Consider the following 23,134-nt stretch of genomic DNA (forward strand, 5'->3'; position numbering starts at 1 on the left):
TTCTTCTTCTTTTTTTAGCCCCTATCAGCGCACCCTGTTTACAGGAGGGCCAGACTCCATTTCTCCATCTTCTATTGTCCTCAAGGCCGAGCTCTTTATGTTCCCCCATCAGCGGCTCACCTCTCAGGGCCATCTTCCCCAAGGGGAGGGAAGGAGGAACAGACAGAGAGGCAGAGAGGTGTGGTTGCTTAGCAATAGTCCGAAAAACCCGAGCTCCCCCAGAATCTTGTCCTGGCCCGGTCCCCGCCCCTCTTTATGCCATCAGGCGTCGGGGTGAAAGCCGAGCTTCGACGCCAGATCTCGACAGGTGCCTGGTGTAAATATGAACTCAGCGATTATGAACCACCCAGGAGATTAAATGTTAGCCGTTTGTTAAATATTAATATGACGGCAAATAGGCCGAGGCAAACTGGAATGTGCGGAACTGAATACGGCACAATTCTACAGAGACAGCAAGAAGTTCTCCACTGCGATATGATCTGTTTTTTTCTTAAAAAAATATTTATATCTTGCTTTCTTTCTTAATTGAATTTGGTCTTGACAGATGTATTATTCAAAAGTTTACATTCTTCACCGAGCTTCCATAGCTGCTTCTATACGTTACGGCCTTCAAAGTAGGCAACAAAACCAGAGAAAGATTCTGAAGTAAAAACAGTAAGGAGATGACTCAGTATAGTCCGTTCAAAAATACATTAATAAAATATAAAAAAACAGAAGAATTTGTTTCAGAACATAAAGAATTCATTATCAAAAGTAACAAAACTGGATGAATGAATGGATGGATGGATGGATGGATGGATGGATGGATGGATGGATGGATGGATGGATGGATGGATGGATGGATGGATGGGTAAAGTGATGGATGGATAGATGGATGGATGGTTAGATGAATAGGTTGATAAAGTGATGGATGGATGGATAGATAAAGAGATTAATGGATAGATAGATAAATGGATGGATGTATAGATATAGAGATAGATGGATGACTGGATGAATACAAAAAGACATGGATGGATGGATGGATAGATGGATGGATAGATAAAGTGATGGATGGATGGATAAAAGGAAGGATAGACCCGCGCTGGCTCGCTGGCTGGCTCGCTCGCGCGCTGGCCGCGCTGGCTCGCTGCCTGGCTGGCTCCCTCCCGCGCTGGCTGGCTGGCTGGCTGGCTGGCTGGCTGGCTGGCTCCCGCGCTAGCTCGCTGGCCGGCTCGCTCCAGCGCTGGCTGGCTGGCTCGCTCCCCGCTGGCTGCTCCCTTGCCGCTCGCTCCCGCGATCGGTGGGTCGCTCCCGTGATGGCTGGCTGGCTGGCCGGCAGCGCTGGCTCGCTGCCTGGCTGGCTCCCTCGCGCTGGCTGGCTGGCTGGCTGGCTGGCTGCTGGCTGGCTGGCTGGCTGGATCCCTGGCCGGCTCGCTCCCCCGCTGCCTGGCTCGCTCCCGCGCTGGCTCGCTGGCTGGCTCGCTCCCGCGCTGGCTGGCTGGCTCGCTCCCCCGCTGGCTGGCTCCCTTGCCGGCTCGCTCCCGCGCTCGGTGGGTCGCTCCCGTGCTGGCTGGCTGGCTGGCTGCTGGCTCGCTCGCTCCCGCGCTGGCTGGCCGCCTGGGTGGCTCGCTCCCGCGCTGCCTGGCTCCTGGCCGTTTCGCTCCCGCCTGGCTCGCTGGCTGGCGGGGTCGCTCCGCGCTGGCTGCTCGCTCCCGCGCTGGCTGGCTGGCTCGCTCCCCTGCTGGCTGGCTCGCTCCGCGCTGGCTCGCTGGCTGGCTCGCTCCCGCGCTGGCTGGCTGGCTCGCTCCCCCGCCGGCTGCTCCCTTGCCGGCTGCTCCCTCGCTCGGTGGGGTCGCTCCGTGTGGCTGGCTGGCTGGCTGGCTGGCTGCTGGCTGCGGCTGTGGCTGGCTGGCTGCCTGTCCCTCGCTCGCCGCTGGCTGCTGCTGGCTGGCTGGCTGGCTCGCTCGCTCGCTCGCTCCCGCGCTGGCCGCGCTGGCTCGCTCCCGCGCTCGGTGGGTCGCTCCGTGCTGCTGGCTGGCTGGCTGGCTGGCCGGCCGCGCTGGCTTGCTGCCTGGCTGGCTCCCTCCCGCGCTGGCTGGCTGGCTGGCTGGCTGCTGCTTGGCTGGCTGGCTCCCTGGCCGGCTCGCTCCCCGCTGCTGGCTCGCTCCCGCGTGCTGGCTGGCTCGCTCCCCTGCTGGCTGGCTCGCTCCCGCGCTGGCTCGCTGGCTGGCTCGCTCCCGCGCTGGCTGGCTCGCTCCCCTGGCTGGCTCCCTTGCCGGCTCGCTCCCGCGCTCGGTGGTCGCTCCCGTGCTGGCTGGCTGGCTGCTGGCTGCTGGCTCCCTCCTCGCCCTGGCTGCTGGTGGCTGGCTGGATCGCTCGCTCACGCGCTGCCTGGCTCACTGGCCGTTTCGCTCCCGTCCTGGCTCGCTGGCTGGAGGGGTCGCTACAGAGCTGGCTGCTAGATAAAGAGATGGCTTGATGGATTGATGTATAGATAGATAAAAGTAATGGATTGATGGATAGAGAGGGAGGGAGGGGTCTCTCCTCTCTCTTTCCCTCCTCACCCCTCGCTGCCGGATACGCGCTGTGGCGGGCGGAGCGCAGGTCACCTGAAGCTCCCCGGACGCGTCTCGGCGCGCAGACGCACCTGTGCGCGGCTCTAATCGCGCCAGAAATAGCCGGCCGGTTGGAAGGAGCCTCGCCGCTGCAGGTAATCTGCTTAGTCCGGGAGCGTCGCGGAGGGAAGCTGCCGTTCTCCGCCGCCGATGGAGCCGCGCGGTCGCGGCACCGTGTCGCTCCTGTCGCCGCTGCTGCTGCTGCTGCTGCTGCTGGTCTCCGTGCGCGGATCGCAGTTCCCCACGTCGCTCATGTGAGTACCGGCGTGTCACCCATCAACCTGTTACACCGCAACTCGAACCGATCGATTCAAAAACTCATCGGCTGGTGATTACGCGTGGTTTTCTACAACTTTAAAGTGTGAAATACTGCAGTGCAGCACATGGTGGCACAACAAAACGTGTCCCCTGCATTTAACCCAGTGACAGGCGCCAGGGGAGCAGTGTGTGGGGACTGTGCCTCGATCAAAGGGACCTCAGTGGTGACACCTTGACAGTTTGGGACTTGAACCAGCAACCCTGCAAGGCCAACACACCTTGGCTTTGATGTTAGGGTCTCTGGCACAGAAAACCTCGTAAAAATAATGACTCAGTTAATTCTAAAAAGAATGTGGCTCACGAGTTCATCTAACGTCAAGGCATCACCACTGCGCTCATCACGCTGGCATTTCACCAACACCGTCCACAGAACAGCTGGATGCCCACCAAGAAGTCCCGGTGACGGGCGGAAGCCTTCTCATGTGGAAGGATGTTGGGATCAGCGTGTAGGATTCACTTGTGTAAAAGGTTTCAGGTTATAACTACGCATTATAATGCAGCGCCTGCCGTGGATAATAATTCGTATGATTGCTTTTAATTGCATTTTTTCTTTCTTTCTTTTTTAAGACGTGATGAAACGCATTTTCGTTCCGGCGTCCCTTTCCCTGTTTAATTATTAAAGAGGCTCATTTGAGGCCAGTGTGATGTGGAGTCGCGCGTGGCCCCGGCGAGGGCCGCATCACCCTCGGGGGCTAATTGGCCGGGACTGGTGCTGGTGGGGGAAAGCAGTGTGGTCAGATGGAGTAAATGCCACCGCCCGCGCTCCAGTGGGTTTTTTTTCGAAAGGCAGTCCCCAGCGCACAGTCACACACACACACACACACACAAACACACACACACACACACTTGTGAGATTGGTGACAGACGTGAGGGTGCAGAAACAGTAATTAGTCACTGGAGTTGGTGTGCATCGTGGAGATGGATGGTGGGCTCGTCTGGGCTTCGGACTGGTTTGATGTTTTGAATTACATGCTGGAACTGTGAATTGAAAAAGGATATTTTATTGAGATACACACAGGGATACAGCACCATGACGACAAGCCACACACATAGTAACGCTTGCCAATGAACCAGGTGCCGATAAAGTCACCACTGAGCATGACCCCTCATCCCGAGTTGGGGGGACTGTACATGTAAGTCGCTTCGATTTCGAGGAACGCCTGTGCCTGTTACCGTCAGTTTAACGTGGGAAGTCCAGAGAAGTTCGGCGTTGCCAGATTTTGAATTTCTCAAAAAAAAAAAGTTATGTACCAGTAAGCGAATAGGGGGACGTGGTGTCTCAGATTTAAAAGTCACCTCTTTCTGAGGCCCTCTCCACACAAAGTTTTATCTGGCTTTGCATCCACATGGATCTCTAAATTGGGTTCCAAGGTCAATTTCCCTTTTCTGCCTGTCCATGTGGACAGAAAAGCAGCTTTTTTTGTGAAAATGCTGAAGTATTAGATGTATTAACATGTTCAAACTATGGCGGATAACACATTTGTGCTTGTGTTGCAGGGTGGTAGTAGCCTAGTGAACCAGAAGACCCAGGTTCAAATCCCACTTACTACCATGGTGTCCCTGAGCAAGACACTTAACCCTGAGAGTCTCCAGGGGGGGACTGTCCCTGTAATACTGATTGTAAGTCGCTCTGGATAAGGGCGTCTGGTAAATGCTGTAAATGTAAATGTAAATGGACCACGACGCCACCTACAGGCGTGAAGGGGGTTAAAACTGTGTTCGGGACGTTCTATGCACCTCAGGGGTAGCATGCTTTTTAGACTTGAATCATGCATGTGGCCGTCGGTTAAACCAACAAGACATTTTACATCAGGCCGAGCTGGTATGGCCGACGCCCCACAGAAGCCACGCGTCTCCTGACGACGTGGTAGCCTCACAAGGTGTCCCATGGTGTCCCATGACGGAGAGATGCTTCGTTCATGCTCGCCGCCAGCAACTCTGTATGAGCACCAGCTCTGCAATTACAGCGGAATCTATTAATAGGGCGCGGTGAAACGCGCCGGTCCGCAGGGACTCCTGGCCAGAGCAGGTAATTGTTCCGTCCGGGGAATCCGCTCTCGCCGACACAAGTAGGCCGCGCTCTGATCTAGTCGCGTGGGAAAATGGGTAATGGATCTGGGAGGCGGCCGTCAGATAGAAAGGCTGGCACGCGGGCGGTCAGTCGGTCAGTCAGTCCGAGGTGCGGTTCAGCATGCCGGGCGCGGCCCAGCCGTCCAGCTGGAGGGACTGTTAGTCTAATGTAGCACTGAACAGCAGCTGATGAAGGTGTAGTTGAACGTGGACAGAGAAAAATGTGAAGCACACGGTGCACACAGTGAAACATGTCCTCTGTATTTAACCCATCACCCTTGGTGAGCGGTGGGCACCATGACAGACGCCCAGGGAGCAGTGTGTGGGGATGGTGCTTTGCTCAGTGGCACCTTGGCTGATATACCCAGTAAAAATACGTCCATTGCAGCCACTGAATGAGTACAACGCGTAAAGTGAATGTTTGACATGCATGTGTCTTTTTGCATATCACCATCACCATCAAAATTATTGTTGTTAGACGGTCATCAGCATTTGAGGGCAGGAACTGACAGAAATAGCAGATGTGCTTGAAAACGATTCACTTAATTCTTATAAGATACGTCCGTCCTGAATTCATTCACTGCACCACGACCAACTGATCAGAGGTCAGTTTCTAACCAAAGCAGACGTGGCACTGTGAGGGTGAAGGGCTGTTGGAGCGGATCAGGGTTCCAGGTTCTAATGGCTGACAAACATAACTACAAGACTAATAAAACCAAATGAAAGGCAGCTTGGGGATCCAAGCAACAGAGCAGCCAGCATTCAGAAGCATCGGCCATCTGCGTAGCGCAGAAACCAGTGGTCTCCTGAAACTGGGGGGGATGATGGGAAAAGGGACAGGGAGTGAAAGACTAGAACAAATCATCTCACAAGAAGACAAACAGAAACAGATTCCAGGGTTCAGCCTCTTGTGTTGTGAGCGTATTATCCGTGTACGTGACTCAGGGAATGGAAAGTAGGAAAGTCGTTGTTTTTCTGTGTACATGGTTGAATGGCATTAATTTACATTATTTTGTGCACCCTCACACACACACACACACACACACACACACACACATTTAGGTGGCAGTTAATTAATTAATTAAATCACTGCAGTATTTCATAGTTGGTGCCAAAAAAAAACACTCTTTACTTTATATTTTCTTTCGGGAATGATGCCCCCTACCCAGTGAGCCTGGGACCCGTGCAGAAACCCCGCCTCCCCACTGGTGGGATTAAATCATTAGAGCCCTTTGATAAATGTGGACTGGGATCCCACTGAAGGCTTCATGGGAGGAACACAATGCCGAACAATAGACTCTCTTATAAGGGCACTGGGGATGTTGACTGAACACATAAAATGAGCATGCACCTGCACACACACACACACACACACACACACACAATAATTCACATGCATGCAACGTCACTGTATAGTTGTTTTTGGCGGCCTGTTTTAATTTTAGTTTTTATCTTGTCCTTGCGTGAAGCTGTAATTTATTTTTGATTTGTCTTAATCATGTCTATACTCATTTTAGTCTAATGAAGTTCAAGTCAACTAAAAGTCGGAGCATTTTAGTCTTATTTTAGTCAAACTTATCCATGACTTCTTTAGTTTAGTTTAGTCAATGAAAATTATAGTTTAGTCTATTTTTTCAATGATTTTTAATTCAATCAATATAGTATAAGAACAATAGTACAAGTAATAGTACAAGTACCTAGTAGAATAGACAAAAAAATATTATTATTAGCGTTCAAGCATTCATCATTAGATTCAAGAATACTCTACATCCATTCCAGTAGCAGCATTTCTCCCCGTTTTTCAACACACAGTCTGTTTTCTTTTAATAATATTAATAATTATATATATTATATATTATATATATTATTGTTGTCGTCTCACAACCAGCATTTATGTCTTATCTCATTTCCTCATTATGTCAAGGTTTGTTTAATAGACATTTAATTCGATATTTTGTCAGAAATGTTTTGCTTGTCTCATCAGGTTCTCTAGCCCTCCCTGACCTTCCTAAAGATCTTCCCTCATCTCCTCTAATGACAGAGGTGCAGATGCTTTATAAAAAATCACCTGTAGTTGAGGTCAGGTGATTTACGTTATCTTCATAGTCATCAACCAGTCCGCTCCTGACAGGATAGAGATGTTTCATCACACGGTGAAGGTCATTTAGGCTCGCACGTTATATTGGTTATAATATTCATGTGGTTATAATATTCAGCTATCAAAGCCTTGTTTGTTGACAGTGATGTTTCCACGTGAACAGAGATGTTCAGAGTCTAGAAGTTTGGTCCCTCCATTGGATTCTATGTATATTTTCTATATTTTTTTGCCCCCAGGGCCCCACTGATAAGAAATGATATAAATTGTTGAAAATAGTAATAGTGAACTTTTTTCTAATTCTTCTTGAAGGAACGTTGTGTATAATTTATTTGGTTTAAACAAATTCCAAAATCTAATGGTGGGCAAAAACCACTGGGCTGTAGTGGATATGCAAGACACACACACACACACACACACACACACACACACAGGGTGATAGATAATGGTGATGAACAGGCTGGTGGCCGCTGGCAGGCGGTGAGGGTGATGGATGATGGCCGGGCATCGCCAGACCTTGGAGGCTCCGCTGCTTCGTTCCTCCCTCATCAGCCGTGGGCAGCATGTTTTGCGGCAGTTAGGGGACTGGATGGACCTGGAGACCTTCCCTTTAGCCTCAGGGCTCTGCGCCTTTTAAACTTCTGGGGCTCCCAGAAGTTTATGCAATGAGGAGGAATCGCAGAGGAGTTAGATCAGCCGGGCACTTCTCCTTAAGGGTATGGGTTTTTACCAATATTGTCATTCTTATCAGTTAATTCTCACAAAATGTATGTTTTCATGTCTGAACCAGGGCTTCCATGGAACTGGAGCAGGAACAGCAAACCAGGACAGCTGAACTTTATTCTTCAGTCTTTTCAGTTAATGGCAGATGTGAACCCAAGGAGACTGGATGCTGTAATTAAAAAGAAAGTGAAGCGATACACAGCACATGGTGCACATGGTGGAGTGTGTGGGGACGGTACCTTCATCAAGGGGACCTCAGTGGCACCTTGGCGGCTTGGGATTTGGGACTTCTAGGCCACCACTGCCCCAGTAATTAAAAGGTGTTTCAGCTAAGTAATAGGTTTATTAATGGTCTTGCCCACATAATAGTCCTAAAAAACTGTGTCATGTCCTGACCTCAGTACGGTTGTATGTATTATTAGGTCTGGTAATATGCAAATATCTGCCAACATCCAGCACTATTGATGCGGTCGGGATTCTCTTAGAGCCTTTTTACATCCCCCATCTGTTGTCTCTCCTCCTCTCCTCTCCTCTCCTCTCCTCTCCTCTCCTCTCCTCTCCTCTCCTCTCCTCTCTTCTCCTCTCGTGGTTGTAGGCAGTGGTCCAGCTGACCGGTGTGGTCTGGGCTGCAGCAGACAGATGACACAGTGCTGAATAGAGCCTCACGGCTCAGAGCTGTCACTCAGCCAGGCCCAGCTGTCGCTCCTCAGACAGACACAGACAGACAGTGGGAGGTGTGACACACACACACACACACACACACACACACACCGATAGCACACACCTCTCAGGTTCAGCTTGCAAGGGTAAACGCACTGGAGAGAATTCGCTGTGGCTGTGCCAGAGGGATGGTCTGTTAAAGCTGCGTCCAGTTTGAGAAAGTGAGAGTGGAGATGTAGAACGTGTTTGTGTGTGTCAAACTCACACCGAACATGAAAATGCTAATCATGGCTGTGTTTTGCATTGCACAAGAGAAGTGAGCGGATACCATTATTTATGAATTTTACCCCAGGTCTAAAAATGATCTGTATCTGCTTCTACATGCGTGTGTGGAAACAAACTACTACTCACACAGAGCAGCTGTGTGCAAGACTTGTAGTGCAAATGAACCAAGTCAATGCTATTAATTGTGTACATCAAAATGATCCAATCATAAAATATATTAGGATTGTTGGTGATTATTTTTCTTGGTGAAGGTGATTATTTGCATATTCGCTTGTTGGTCAAAGGGCATGCTTTATCGGGGGAATGATGGCCTAGCGGTTAAGGAAGTGGCCCCGTAATTGGAAGGTTGCCGGTTCGAACCTTGATCCGCCGAGGTGCCATCAACACCATCTGCAGCAGGCAACATGGCCTCAGAGAAAGGAGCGAGCCTGAGTGCTCACATTTTTATTCATTTTTGCATTGCGATGCAAAGTGTCTGAACAAAGGCAGTGAGAGAGAGTAAGTGTGTGCATCAGTGTGAGAGTTTGTGAGTGTGTGCATCTGCGGTGTAGTGTAGACTGCAAGTCTGGCATTCAAACAAATCCTGTTAAATTTTCTGATTTGTATTGTTCTTTATTTTTTTTTTTTACAAATGATTTATTGTTCTGGCTGCTCAGGTGGCACTTTACTTTAAAAGTCTATATATCTGGCAGATGTAAAGCGTACATGTGTTTGTTTTTTTGTGTTAGTCCATTTTTTATTTTATTTTAATATTCTAAAAGCTCAAGGAGCAAGATGTTTGTGCACTTCCTAAAGGTTTTAGTTCTGTTTTTGAAGAAAGGATTGAATAAAGGATTTTTTTTTTAATCTGATTTTGTGATTAATCAAAAAACAATCAACAGATTAATTGATTATTAAAATAACATTTTAATACTAACCGCAGCCCTGGTTTAGTGAACAAGGACATGGTGGGTGGGGTGGGCTTGATGTATTAGATTGTGTTTCTTTGAACAGCCTGTGTGTCAGCCTCCCCTCTCAGAGCACAAAGCCAATCTAGACTTTAAATGAAGATGTTGAACTTGACTGTCCCGGTGGCTTTGATCCGTCACAGAGGCCTAACGGGCACCGTGTCCTCCCCAACCTGTCTGCCAGTTGGTTTCTGATCTCTGCCGCCGCTCCAGATCGATGCCCGCTGGGCCGCGCCCCACACGCTTTACTGCTCTGCTGGACCTGATTGGGCCATGAGCGGTTTGACACTTGGCAGATTGGTGGAATCAGATGTATTGGCATGGGGGGTAAATGGCACACCCTCCGCCCTGAGGGAGTAAAGTTTGATAAATGTGCCACACAGTGTAACCACACTCACACACGCTCTCTTCTGAAACATGGCGTCCGTCGATGAAGCTGATGTCCAGGCTGCAGAATGGCTAAATGGTGGGAATGGTCCACGTGATTTCCGGTGCGAAGCGGTGCGAAGCGGTGCGAATCGTTGCTGGTCTCGTGATTTCACTCGATTATGTTCTCAAATACATCGGTGAGATGAGAGTTAAGGCCTCGTTCACACAGACGTCTGAACCGGCCGTGGCGTCAGGTGGGCACAAACTGAGTGACGGCCTGAATGACAATGGGCTGCGTGTTCAGATGACGTAAAATTAATTCTATTCCGTTAATCATTAATCAGCGTCATGCAAACGGCAATCGAACACAGCAGCAAAAATGCGACAAACTCCTACCCGGAGTGGCGCTGTTCTCAGATCAGGCCATCACAGTCACTACCGGCACTACTTCTTAACTCGAAAATCATTAAGCAACGTCATTATGATACCATCGATTATTATGTCATCTGAACCGCATCGATGCAGAATTGGCCACGTCTGCATCGCTATGCATCGAGTATGAGATTCGTTTCAACACCTCTAGAGAAGATTTGATTTGTCCCTCTCCATCCCTCAGGATCAAAGAATGGGTTGAGCAGATGCAGCAGGACCTCGTCTCGCTGGCCGAAACCGCAAGTGGAGGGAGGAGCCTTGCCAAGGTCAGAGGTCAACAAGCATGCAAGCCCCCCCGTTCATGTGTAATGAAGAAAATCAGTCCCGCACGGCTGTCTGTAGAGGTTTGTTGGTGCGTCAGTCACAGCTGTGTTTCGGAGGCGGGTGGATGGGCGTGATCGAATACCGGGGTGCACGGCGGGGTGTCATTCGCCGTCAGTTCAGCCCGTGAGGAGGAATGATGCCGAACTGACAAACCGCCTCTTTCACCAGTTTATAGAATGTTTAAAGAATTTTTAATCCAGCATATTACGTGACATGCAGACGATATCTTTTTCTTTCAGATTTTTATGGATCACCAGAAATATTTTACTGTGGAATCAAACAACGCGGCACAGTTGGTGGCCAACGCTGCCAAAAACATTGAGAGACTTTTGAAGAAGAGGTCCCGGGCCCTGGAGGTACGATCCTGCTTGGCATGCTGTCAGTCAAATCTTGAAAACTGATTCCAGGCGTTCCATTAATCATCTAAATGAATATTTTCCTTAAGCGCTAATTCTACATCACATTCACTAGTTCACCCATCAGAACATTTGAAGTGAAGAGCTGATAATCTGCATGTTGGTGTGGATAGTGGGTTTACGTCCACGGTGTACAGGGGGTATTAGGAGTGTGGAGAACCGAGGGAAACGGAGGAGAAAGGGAGGAGGCGGAAGCTGCACTACACCTGGGCGTGTCACATATTGGCAGCAGGGGGTCCAGGATTGTCTAGAATGATGAAGTATATGCCTACAGGCTCCACCCCATTTATCTTCTGTATGTCAGAAATTATTAGATACCAATTAGGGCGGTTAGTTCCTCCTCTCAGCTCTAACTCACAAGGAAGCAGTGTCCTATGTTCCCAGAAAAACATTAATGTTTTCATGCAGAAAAACATTATTGCATCTTTGTATAAAAATTTCTATGCAATTTAGAATTTGCAAGCGTCCCAGTCTAGCAAGCGTCCAAAATGGACTCGTCTGTGCTTTCAATCTTAATCTTGGTTTGAGCTGTTCACATGTACTGATATGTGTATTACAAATACTTTATTATACATATTTTATCATATAAGAACATGTTTGCGTGTGTGTACACACTTGCGAACTAGTGTCCTTTCAATTATTCTCTCTCTGTTTCAAGGCCTCTTCCTTTTCTGATTTGTTCATCATTTCATTTGCATCTCCAGTCCAAACATCACATCTTTCCAGGCAGGGTGGAGTCTCTCATTCAGATTCTAAAACCCAGTGCTGCAGGTTCAACAAGCAATAATTATTTTGTCTTGTTAGCATTTGCCAACACATTGAGCATCAGATGCACATATGATGATCATATGGTGTTAGTAGCCTTACTCTGTTTTGGTAGAAGTCAAACGATGTTGCTGAGGTGTGATCTGTCTGCAGATGGCCGCTCACACCGCCATTCAGACGGCTCCGTGAATTCCAACCTCATACAGCGTAGCCTCACGTGTCTTTATTTTAAAGTGTAGAAGATCAGTGCGAGGTTTTACGCGTGTGGATGTATGCACCCCACATCTCTCCCTACGCCCTCCAGACATCTGTCTCTTCCTCAACAGCGCAATAAAGCCGCCAGACTCGCATAATGACACATGAATTGACACAATCCATCCATCACAGTGTCATCGGTATTGCATCCTCCCCCTGCTTCGTGCTCTCTGTGCTGAGTGGGTGTGTAAGTGCCTGACCTGGAACTCATTTCTGCATGCGACGGGTCTCAAGCGCCGGAGGTGCAATATTGAATCAAGACCGTGGGATTGTCGTAAAGAACCGCAGCTAATAACAATAATAATCATAAATAATGAATACCCACATGACACATCCCATGAATATTTTGCTCGCTGGTCTTCTAAAAAATATATTTTATTTGCTGGATCTGGCAACGTAAATAATGTCCACACTCAATGTACAATTTACAGAGACACACTGAATTTTTCAACCATTGAGGTGCTTATTAAACCTCACTGAACAAGAAAAGCTATGAATTTAACATATTTTGTTCAATAAAATATGATTAGATTAAATATGGGTTGGTCTAGTTTTTAACCTGTTTTATTTATGAAGTTTGCATCTACAAACCAAATGTCATTAATTTTGCCCTCTAACTTCATGTAAAATAACCATAGTAGACTGTGTGTGTGTGAGAGGCAGAGAGAAAAATAGCCACTTATGAGGTCCTCAGCTCAGTGCAGAAGGGTTTAGATGGTTTTAAGCCCCTCTGTGTCTGTGATGTTAAAATGCTATGAGCTCAGCTGCTGGGATTGGAGGGATGAGGCTCAGCTGCTTTTGCCTGGATCAGCTGAAGATGCTGTTCTTTAAAATAATGGCCAGTGTGATGTGAGGAATTGCAGCAGTGAGATAAGAGAGGATACTCTGAACCAGGTGCATAGAACCAGATTCATTTATTGTAGGCACCTACCATGGCTCTATACACATTTTTATAGGCTCCTCCCACGGCCCTATATAGCTTTTTTATAGGCTCTCCTCATGGCTCTATATACCTTTTTATAGGCTCCTACCACGACCCTATTTACATTTTTCATAAACTCTCCTCATGGCTCTATATGCCTTGTGTATAGGCTCCTCCCATGGCCATATATACCTTTTTTATATGCTCCTCCCATGGCTCTATATACCTTTTAATAGGCTCCTCCCTTGGCTCTATATACCATTTTTAGATGCTCCTCCCATGGCTCTATATACCATTTTTAGCCTCCTTCCATGGCTCTATATACAATTTTTTAGGCTCCGTCCATGGCTCTATTTACTATTTTTATAGGCTCCTCCCATGGCTCTATATAGCATTTTTAGGCTCCTTCCATGGCTCTATTTACCATTTTTATATGCTCCTCCCATGGCTCTATATACCATTTTTAGGGTCCTCCCATGGCTCTATTTACCATTTTTTTAGAGTGCACTACCCTAAAAACAAGCTTGACTTCCCTCTTCCATGTCCTGACAACTTTATTGTGAATGTGCACCCTGCAACATTCAGTGAAAGCATAACATATGGCATTTTAATATGAGTCATTGGATGCATGTCCTACAGAGTTTTAATTCTGATGTCAGGTCCTCCATCCACCATCAACAGCCAGTCATTTTCAGTAAAAGTTGAATCGACTAGTCTTGGTGTCAAATCATACTTTATCTTCTTCTACTATGATCAATGGTGGCCAAGGTGCCCCTGAGGTGCCATTGAGCAAACGCCCCGTCCCCACACACTGCTCCCTGGGTGCCTGTCATGGCTGCCCACTGCTCACCAAGGGTGATGGTTAAATACAGAGGACACATTTCATTGTGTCACTGTGTGCTGCAGTATATCACAATGACTTTTATTTTTTTACTACTTTCGTCTGCTTCCCATAGGGGCAACAGTAGATCAACTGTCTCCATTTCTCCCCCTGTCCCCTGCATCGTCCTCTCACCACATCCAAAAGCCTCCTACTAGGCCTTCCTCGTTTCCTCCTGCCGGGTAGCTCTATCCTCAGCATCCTTCTCCCAACATACACAGCGTGTCTCCTCTGTACCTGTCCAAACCAACACAATCTCCAGAACATCCCACCATAAATTGCTCCTCTAATGCACTCATTCCTAATCCTGTCCATCCTTGTCACCCCCAGCATAAATCTCAGCACCTTTAACTCCATCCCTGCCTCCGATAGCCCTGAATTTGGAATGTGCAGATCAGCAGATGTGTCTTTTTCCCCTTCATTTCTCCTACACCGCTAGACTAGACTACTAATACGAGATGAAGGGATGGCGGTCGGGGACTCGTTACTTTCACTGTAAGAATGCTCTGGAATGTCAGCAGTTGATCTGCAGCGACAGTATTAACGTTAATGTGCGGTTAGCGCCCGGCGTTTGTACACGTAGCAGGCGGGATAACGTAGTGGAGGGGGGGACAGCAGTCCGACCCGGCGGCACCAACGCACGAAGGACTTTCTCCAGGTTTCAGATCAGCCAGAGAAGAAAGAGCGTCTGCTGTCAGACGTGATCCCCACCTTTCAAATTAGATTCAGTTGATGTCTCGTAAAAAAAAAAAAAAAAATGCTGTCTGTCTTAACACACTCACACACACACACACACACAGACACACACAGAGCTGACTGGCAATATGATGCTGAATAGTGGCAGCATGTTGAGTGTTACTTCTCACACCGTTTAAGTCTAATAGTTCATTCAACACATATGATCACTTGAGAGAGAGAGAGAGAGTCACTCTCTGAAAATATGTAGATAAGATGACGATGTTGGGTCAGTGGTGGCCTAGCGGTTAAGGAAGCGGCCCCGTAATCAGAAGGTTGCAGGTTCGAATCCCGATCCGCCAAGGTACCACTGAGGTGCCACTGAGCAAAGCACCGTCCCCACACACTGCTCCCCGGGCACCTGTCATGGCAGCGCACTGTTCACTCAGGGTGATGAGTTAAATGCAGAGGACAAATTTCACTGTGTGCACCGTGTGCTGTGCTGCTGTGTATCACAATAAAAGATTATCGCTGATTATTTTCCCGAAAGCTGCACCTTTTTGCAACCTTGGGAATCTCAGTCTGTTGATATATATTTTTTTATTAACTACATTTTCATCCTGGTGAATTTGTCATGTCTCTCTAATCTTGCATTTGAACTATTTATGCATGTGTGTTGTGTTCTGCCTGTGATCTTTGAAGTGTTCATGTGAGGCGTGTGTGGTGAAAATGTACACTGATAGACTTCTGTGATTCGGTGTGTGTGTGTGTGTGTGTGTGTGTGTGTGATGTGTGCTGGCAGTGCTCCGCGCCCCCCGTTTGATCCTCTCCCTTCGGGTGATGAATTATTGAGCCTCCTCTTTTCTCATGTCCGTATGGTGTCTGTGGATGTGAGGAGGTTGTGGGTGGGGTGGGGATGTGGGCGTTGCTTCTCCACCCTATGACACTCGGGATCTGGAGGGCCAACTTCATCGTCAATCAAAAGTCTTGATAATGATGGGAGATACACACACACACACACCCACACACACTCCAAACAGTGCCCTGTCCATAATCTGATTACCCTGTACCCAGGTTAATGCACCGCACATCACTCTCAATCCATTTAGCTCACTTGAGCCCAGATGCATGATGGGATTTATTGACTGTGTCAGCGCTGGATTGTAGTGCTGTGTGTGATTCTGCTTTAACTCTGCCCACAATTCTACATTCCTTCACACGTTGCGCTATACAGGCGTTCAGCACAGGCGTTCGGTCGGCTGCGTTGGCAGTACTTTCCTGAGGAAATGGTGTATTTGTTGTGACACGTGCGCGCAGAAGACCTTATTGAATAATTCACCCTCTTCATGTTCATGTTAATAATAGATGTGAACTGTTAGCGTGAGAACAGAGATGAGACTTTCAAGGTGTGCATGTGTGTGTGTGTGTGTGGTTTTTTAAGATCATATGTTCTCGCAAACACAGGAACATGTGGTAATAGTAAAAAAAAAGGGGCAATTTTTTCTGGTCCTCACTATGACTTAAGAGATAAAAATTGTAATTAAAACCAGAATCGTACCAATAAACGGAGCAATAAACAGAGTTTATTAACAGGAGTCAGGAGGCATTTCAATTAGTTCCAATTATTTATGTATAAATCGTGGGCAACTGAGTACATTTCATCTAAAGGAAAGAAGTGGGGAAATTCATAATGTGATTTCAAATCTCTCCCACCTTGTTTAGGAGTTTTAGAGTCTGAGTTTTGCTGCTTTTTATTCCTCGTCATCTGTGTGCACTTTACTCATCATGCCAGTTGTAATTTTTGTAAAATTTTTGCCTTAATACCACATTCTCAGTTGCTCATTAATTAGGACGGTACAACCTTCGCCCTTAATTACTAAAATACTACTTTAGATTTATGTATATTCTTAAGAGAGTGAAATGGAAGTAATTACTCCTCAGCACAGCACCCAGTGCACACAGTGAAACGCGTCCTCTGCTTTTAACAATCACCTCAGTGAGCAGGGGGTGCCCGGGGGGACAGTGTGTGGGGACGGTGCTTTGCTCAGTGGCACCTGTCGATTAGGCCAACCACTGCCACAATATTCCTAACATTTTGGTGGCTATTTTATATAATCTGAGCGCTAGATTATATATCATTAGAAAGTCCATGCAAAGCAATTGAGTGCTGATGTTGCCATTGCGCATGCATGCATGTATGTGCACAAGTGTGTATGCGTATGGGTCATTAAACACAGGCTGAGCGGAGGCCGTGAAGATGGTCACCGTGTTACACTCCCTCTCCATTGCGGCAAGATTAAGTGTCCTTATTTATCGGCAAATGCGGTAAAGGCCAAGTGCTCCCCAAAAGTAATTTGTTGCAGAGCCCAGCTTGAAACTGAAGATCTGTCCGTGTTCCCACTTAAATATCAGTTTTATTTGTGTCATACTGTCCTTTCATCACTGCGCTGTTTGTTACGCGTCTCTCTTAGCCCATTAGCTGCTTCCTGCCGGTTCGGAACGGGCGCGGCCACTTCTTCGCAACGTGCCCTTATTTAGCACCGATGCTCTCCTCCGTAATGAGGGGGTTTGATGGGAGAGTCGGCCTCTCCTCAGCAGATGCTCCTGTTTTTACCCCCCTGCATCAAACACTGCGAAAGGTCTCATTTTCCCGGAGCAGATCAGCAGGAAACTGTGTGGAATATAGATACAAATATTCATCTTCAGCTTCTAAATTTTACGAACCCTCTATTGTCTCTTGAACCCTCAACCCATCTGTCAAGCTTAGTTGTGTTATGCAGATAATCAATGTTGTTCAGATTCAGATAATTGCACCAATATTGACTGAAGTTGAAAGTTCGTGTTTTTGTGTGTGACCTTATAGCATTTGGTAATAATCCAGATCATCCCGTCCTTACAGACCTTTTGGACCTGCCACTAATCGAGTCTGATCAGAGTTGTTTACTGGAACACCTTAATGAGGTGAAGATGCAAATTTTGCAGACGGCTGTGCACACATTCAGCACGCTGAAACAGATGTTTTCTGATTTATTTATTTCAGGAGTGAGATGTGTGTGTTTGGTGGTTTTCAGACAGACTTGCTCAGGCACCTAAATAGCAAGAATAACACTAATGTGACATGTTTAAGTGACTGCGTTTGCGTGTTACTTTGCTGTTCATGCAATCCAGTTCCTTTTTAATAATCAGCATTTGTAAAGATGAATCCACTACTGCTCTAGCGCCCCTGCTGGCAGGCTGTAGTACAAATATTTCATCTTTTAGGTCTCTGTGTGTTTCTGAAAGGCCCAGCTTTAGTATTTTAATAACCCTGCACACACGGTTGCCAGGTTGGATTATCTTTCATTTGAAATTCCTGCAGAAATTGCTATTTGAGAATAGTGATATTTTCATTTCATGCCACAGCCTGACGTACCAAACTACCGCACAGTTTCTCTTGTACATGTATGGGTGGTGGAGTGTGTAGGGCTACAGATGAAAACGTGTCACTTTCAATTCTTGCATGAATACTGTATGTTGTAATCTATGTGAAAAATATCTGAATATGAATTATTATCTTTAATTCACAATATTTGGGATCAAATAAAAGTCCTTCCTCTGGACAAAAGTGACTCAAAAGTGCCTCACATTCATAATAGTGAGCATTGACAGAATTTGACAGTGGCCAATCAGAATATACTGTAGAAGTGCCCCATTTTCATGATCCTACTGCTTATGGTGTCAATGATCGAACCCTTATGGCTCTTGAGGAAGCCAGATGCCAGGTCATGTGACTTAAATGCAAAAAAAAAAAAAAAAAAAAAGCTTTTCCACTTTCGGAATGCAAACATTTTTCATCCTCACATTGTCTGAAATTATTGTTCACCCGTATGATTAATACGATGAATAAATCCACTTCCTCATGGAAATCCACCTACTGCTGAGCTCATATCTGTGTGGGTTTCCTGAAGGTTCTCTGATGCTGGCTGGCTGCAGCCCTGACCCGCATAATTGGGCTCGGTAATCAGATGATCGATAATAATTACAAGAACCTTCCATCCCCGGAACGGCCCGGATTTGTGTTTGTTGCACCTGCTCTGGGCAGAACACGGAGAGACAGTTTGATTTTTTTTGGTGCTGAAGGACCACGGGAGGATGCCGCAGCCACTGCGCACCCAGCGATCGCGCTCGCGTCTTTGTGGAAGATTCCGAGGAGTGGGGAATTGGTCCCCGGGGGGCGGTCAGGTCTGGCCTCGGCTCTTAAATCCTGCCGCTCTGATACAGACCGCCGCGGGCGTTTACCGCTAGGCCCGCAGAGGAATGCCAGCAAAGCCTGGCCACGCTTTCTGTGCTTTTCCCTTCTCTTTGTTAGAGGTTCCGTTTCGTATCGGTTCCCTTTTATCCGAACCAGTGTTACAGCCTCCCCCATAATTCACTCTGGAGATCAGCACTAATAAGGCCTAATGCAATTTCTGCACAGCCTAATTCTCTAATGTTATTACATTTTAAAGCGGGCAGCAGGTGTGGGCTGTTCCCCCGCAAGGACTTGTAGCTTTTCATTCACACAGCCTCCAACGTTCAGGTAGTAACAGTGGGCGAGGTTGTTCCCAGTCATTAACACACCAGGGCTCCACGTGACCCTGTAGATCTGAAATGAGAACCAAATCTCTGCACTTCATCATAGCAGAGCAAAGGAACAGACCCTGGCGCAGGCGTTGCCAGATTCGAAATGTATCGTACCAACAGCCACCAAACCAAACATGCAGAAATCTGAGCACTTATGGGGCGGTGGCGGCCTAGCGGTTAAAGAAGCGGCCCCGTAATCAGTAGGCCCCGGTCATGGCTGCCCACTGCTCACCAAGGGTGGTGGTTAAATACAATGGACACGTTTCATTGTGTCGCCGTGTGCTGTGCTGCAGTGGTTCACAATGACAATCACTTCACTTTCATATAGCCTGATTAAAATCCGCGTTTTTCATCTTCCTCATTTTGCTCCTTGGTTATTTGTTATTCAGACCAAGATGAAGTTGCTTTTGTCTTGCGTGCTGCATGACGGGTCCGTGAATCGGGGGTCTTCTGCTGAAGTCTTCTGAGGTTTAATTAAAAATGGGATCTTTTGCCAGATAATGAGTGTGAGGCTTGTGCGTGTCGTGTCAATTCCAAAGGAGGAACGCGCCAGCACGGTTGATCGGTAGAACCAGGATTAATCAGACAAATAAAAAATAGATATATCCAGGTACCATGACAGAGTTACAGCAGGCATGTTGGACCAATGGTTTTCACGCATCAGATGGTGCGAGAACAAAAACGCAATCCAGTTGGATTTTGTTCATCTTTAGTGCAGAACCGGTCCAAACCATGCACAGTAATAATAATAATGTTTTTTTTATTTTATAAAAGATTGATAGTGTTCAGTGCTTTAAAAACTATCCACGTTGGCCTACACGACCTCTGATGGCCGCTCTCCCAGCTCTCTTTCCACTGTTTATCAGCCGGAAAGTGAAAGCATGGCTCATCGCTTATGAAACAGTAAAGGGCAGGTGGCTCCATATCGACCTGCTGTAGGAATATTAGATTTTTAATGTGAATTTATGCTGGACTGTCACCAAATGAAGGTCCTTTGAGGCTCTAGGGCGAAAATTTGTCCCATTTCGGACAACCAGACCAGTTCAACCGCTCTCTGCTCATGTAATACTGTTCACTATAAAATAAATCCACAGTTGCAATTATTTATTGCAACTGTTTCTGGAAAGCAAAAATGAGACCCAATCAGAAGATTAATTTTCATCTTCCACATTTCCTGTCTAGTTCTGTTAAATATCAACAACTGTATTCTGTATACAATGCTGCTCATCCCTCCATCCTGCCATTCCTATATAGTTTTCTGCATTTAATGTCTTCATTTCACCTTTTTATTTTTATTTTTATTTTTAGCCTTATCGTTCCATTCACAACAATTTTATCTCTTAAATGACAAGCAAACTATATATAATACAATTTTTCTTCTCACCAGACAACATATCTTGGTATGTCTATGTTCCTTGGTCATGCCACTGAAGGTCTCATCTCCTGCCTGGTGCGTAGTCTGACGATGTTTGGTGCAGTGCGGTGATTAAAGCAGGGGAAATGCCAAGTGCTATTAGTTTTGATGGATTGGCCACATTTTCTTGACGCCAAGTGCACAAAACAGGTGGTGCCCATGATAGGAGGGGTCATTAGCAATCTACTCCTCTGGTGGCCTGCAGGGTGCTGATGGCATGCTCATAAAACTTGACAAAAGCCTCCTTTTATCTGTTTCTGTACCTGTGTGCTTCTGTAGGTATACAGCTATTCTGGTAGAATGGTAATGTGTGTATGTTTGTGTGTGTTTGTATGTGTGAGCCAGGTGCAACCAGGCGCCAGGTGTATCTTAATTAAAGAAAAATATGAAGAGGGGAGGAGCTTGTAGGCATGATTAACAGCTCTCACACCCCCTACAGCTCTCACACCCCCTAAATTTAAACCCCCTCCTGTCAATGTTAACTCCAACATGCAAGTTATCAGGCGATTTAATTCCAGTGAACGTGACCACGCCCACTACCAACACCAACATGCAGGCGCTTTAATTCCAGTCAACATGACCACACCCACTACCAACACCAACATGCAGGTTATCAGGCGCTTTAATTCCAGTCAACATGACCACAACCACTACCCACACCAGCATGCAGGTTATCAGGCGCTTTAATTCCAGTGAATTTGGCCACGCCCACTTCCAACACCAACCTACAGGTTGTCGGGCTCTTTAATTCTTGATGAACTGATGAATGTAACACCCAATATGCCCACTTATGTGCACATATTCTTCTAAAATGAAATATGTTTGTATTATGTGTGACTCAGACCCACTCCTGTGACCAAGTCATGTGGTCAAATACGACACCTGCAACTTTACTGGTACAGAAGTCCTAGTTAAAATCATGCATTGACTGGTTCCTTGCCTCAAAGGGCCATGAAGAATGAGGGACGACCTGTGGGCGACGCAGTTGAAGGCCAGCCGGGATTTCTTAGCCCGAGGAGAGGTGCAGCTTCTCCAGCTGAATCATTTATGAAGAACCACTGCAAATGGGTTCCAGTTCTCATCTGCTGTCTATGAGACCGTTGCTTGGAATAAGACCGTAGCTCTCGATGCTCGGGATGTTCCGACGCGTTCATAAGTAGGAGTAATTACCGAAGGGGACCTTCATCTGCGCGTAGACCTTTAATTTTTTTCTCACTGGGTTGAATTTTGACCGGAAGGGAATTGATCTTTAATATTTAATCATTAATATGATTTTTATTGCTTCGGTTTGAATGCTGAGCGACTGTTTCAAGGACGTAAGTTGAAGCGGGAGGGGTTATGGGAGCACATGGGCTCAGTTCTCCGTAAATAAATCCAGCGACGGCCGTCTGATTGGTCTCCAGCGAAGCTATTGATTGGCCTGGAGTGGGGCTATTGATCAAACTCCAGTTGCGGTTATTGAAATGTGCTTGATAAATTGGCCGGGCTCTATATATCCCGCGGTGTCACACGTTCATGTGACGTATCGACACGTGGTGGCAGCCAGCCGCTAACAAACGAGCCGCGACCCCATTACGCGTGCAAACTCCTCCCTCGGGCACGTAATGAGAAAATGGCCGGAAAAGAACCACAAGCAGCAATCATTAAGCACTAGTGGGCGTGGCCTACTGAAGAGCCTTGGTGGTGGATAAGTGGGAGGGGCATGGCAGTGCAGCGTGAGACGAAGGGGGGGAGGTGATGCCTCGGCCCGGCCGATACTAATTTCTTGTCAGGACTTCCATGGCAACCGCAGAGATGAGCTCTGCTAACGAATGAGGCCTTTAATGAGGCTTCTGTTACCACCATTGCTATGACAACATCACACTGTTTTCAACACAACATTGTTTACTATTGCTTTCTATTCGGATTTAATATCTTGATCTCCCATCATGCCACAGTTACTTTTGAATATGTTAGTAGCCTAGTGAGTAACACACTCGACTATGAACCATAAGTCCTAGGTTCGAACCCCACTTACTACCATTGTGTCCCTGAGCAAGACACTTAACCCTGAGTGTCTCCAGGGGGGGGGACTGTCCCTGTAACTACTGATTGTAAGTCGCTCTGGATAAGGGCATCTGATAAATACCGTAAATGTAAATGTACTTGAATGTGAAACTACTACACATTTATACGTAGCAGTCAAGTTTTGACATTATTGGGACATATTAAAATGTGCCTAACAAAAGTAGGCATGGGCATGGGCTAGAGGTAAACAGCAGAGGTTTTCCATATGGATGTCATCCACATGACTATAAGTTTTATTAATTTATTTCTTATCCATTTCTTTATTTCTTATTCAACATTTAGCAATATTTAATTAGTCTGTTACAGTAGAGCGAGTGAGAT

The 23,134-nt window shown here is 46.9% G+C and overlaps 1 protein-coding gene across 13 annotated transcripts in view; it reads left to right on the forward strand.

The window, feature by feature from the left end:
* Positions 1-2,591: 2,591 nt before the first annotated feature.
* LOC114766508 (voltage-dependent calcium channel subunit alpha-2/delta-1) overlaps positions 2,592-23,134 on the forward strand; it is a 67,282-nt gene continuing 46,739 nt past the window's right edge. For 4 of the 13 annotated variants that reach the window (XM_028957273.1, XM_028957275.1, XM_028957276.1 and 1 more), the window contains exons 1-3: positions 2,592-2,848; positions 10,678-10,837; positions 11,057-11,173. In XM_028957273.1, the coding sequence (XP_028813106.1) occupies positions 2,745-2,848; positions 10,678-10,837; positions 11,057-11,173 (381 nt within the window). In that variant the 5' untranslated portion in view covers positions 2,592-2,744. The remainder of the gene's footprint in view (positions 2,849-10,677; positions 10,838-11,056; positions 11,174-23,134) is intronic. The other 9 variants (XM_028957274.1, XM_028957277.1, XM_028957279.1 and 6 more) reach the window with 3 other exon arrangements.

This window comes from Denticeps clupeoides, chromosome 17 (genome assembly GCF_900700375.1).
Source record: "Denticeps clupeoides chromosome 17, fDenClu1.1, whole genome shotgun sequence".
Taxonomy (NCBI): Eukaryota; Metazoa; Chordata; class Actinopteri; order Clupeiformes; family Denticipitidae; genus Denticeps; species Denticeps clupeoides.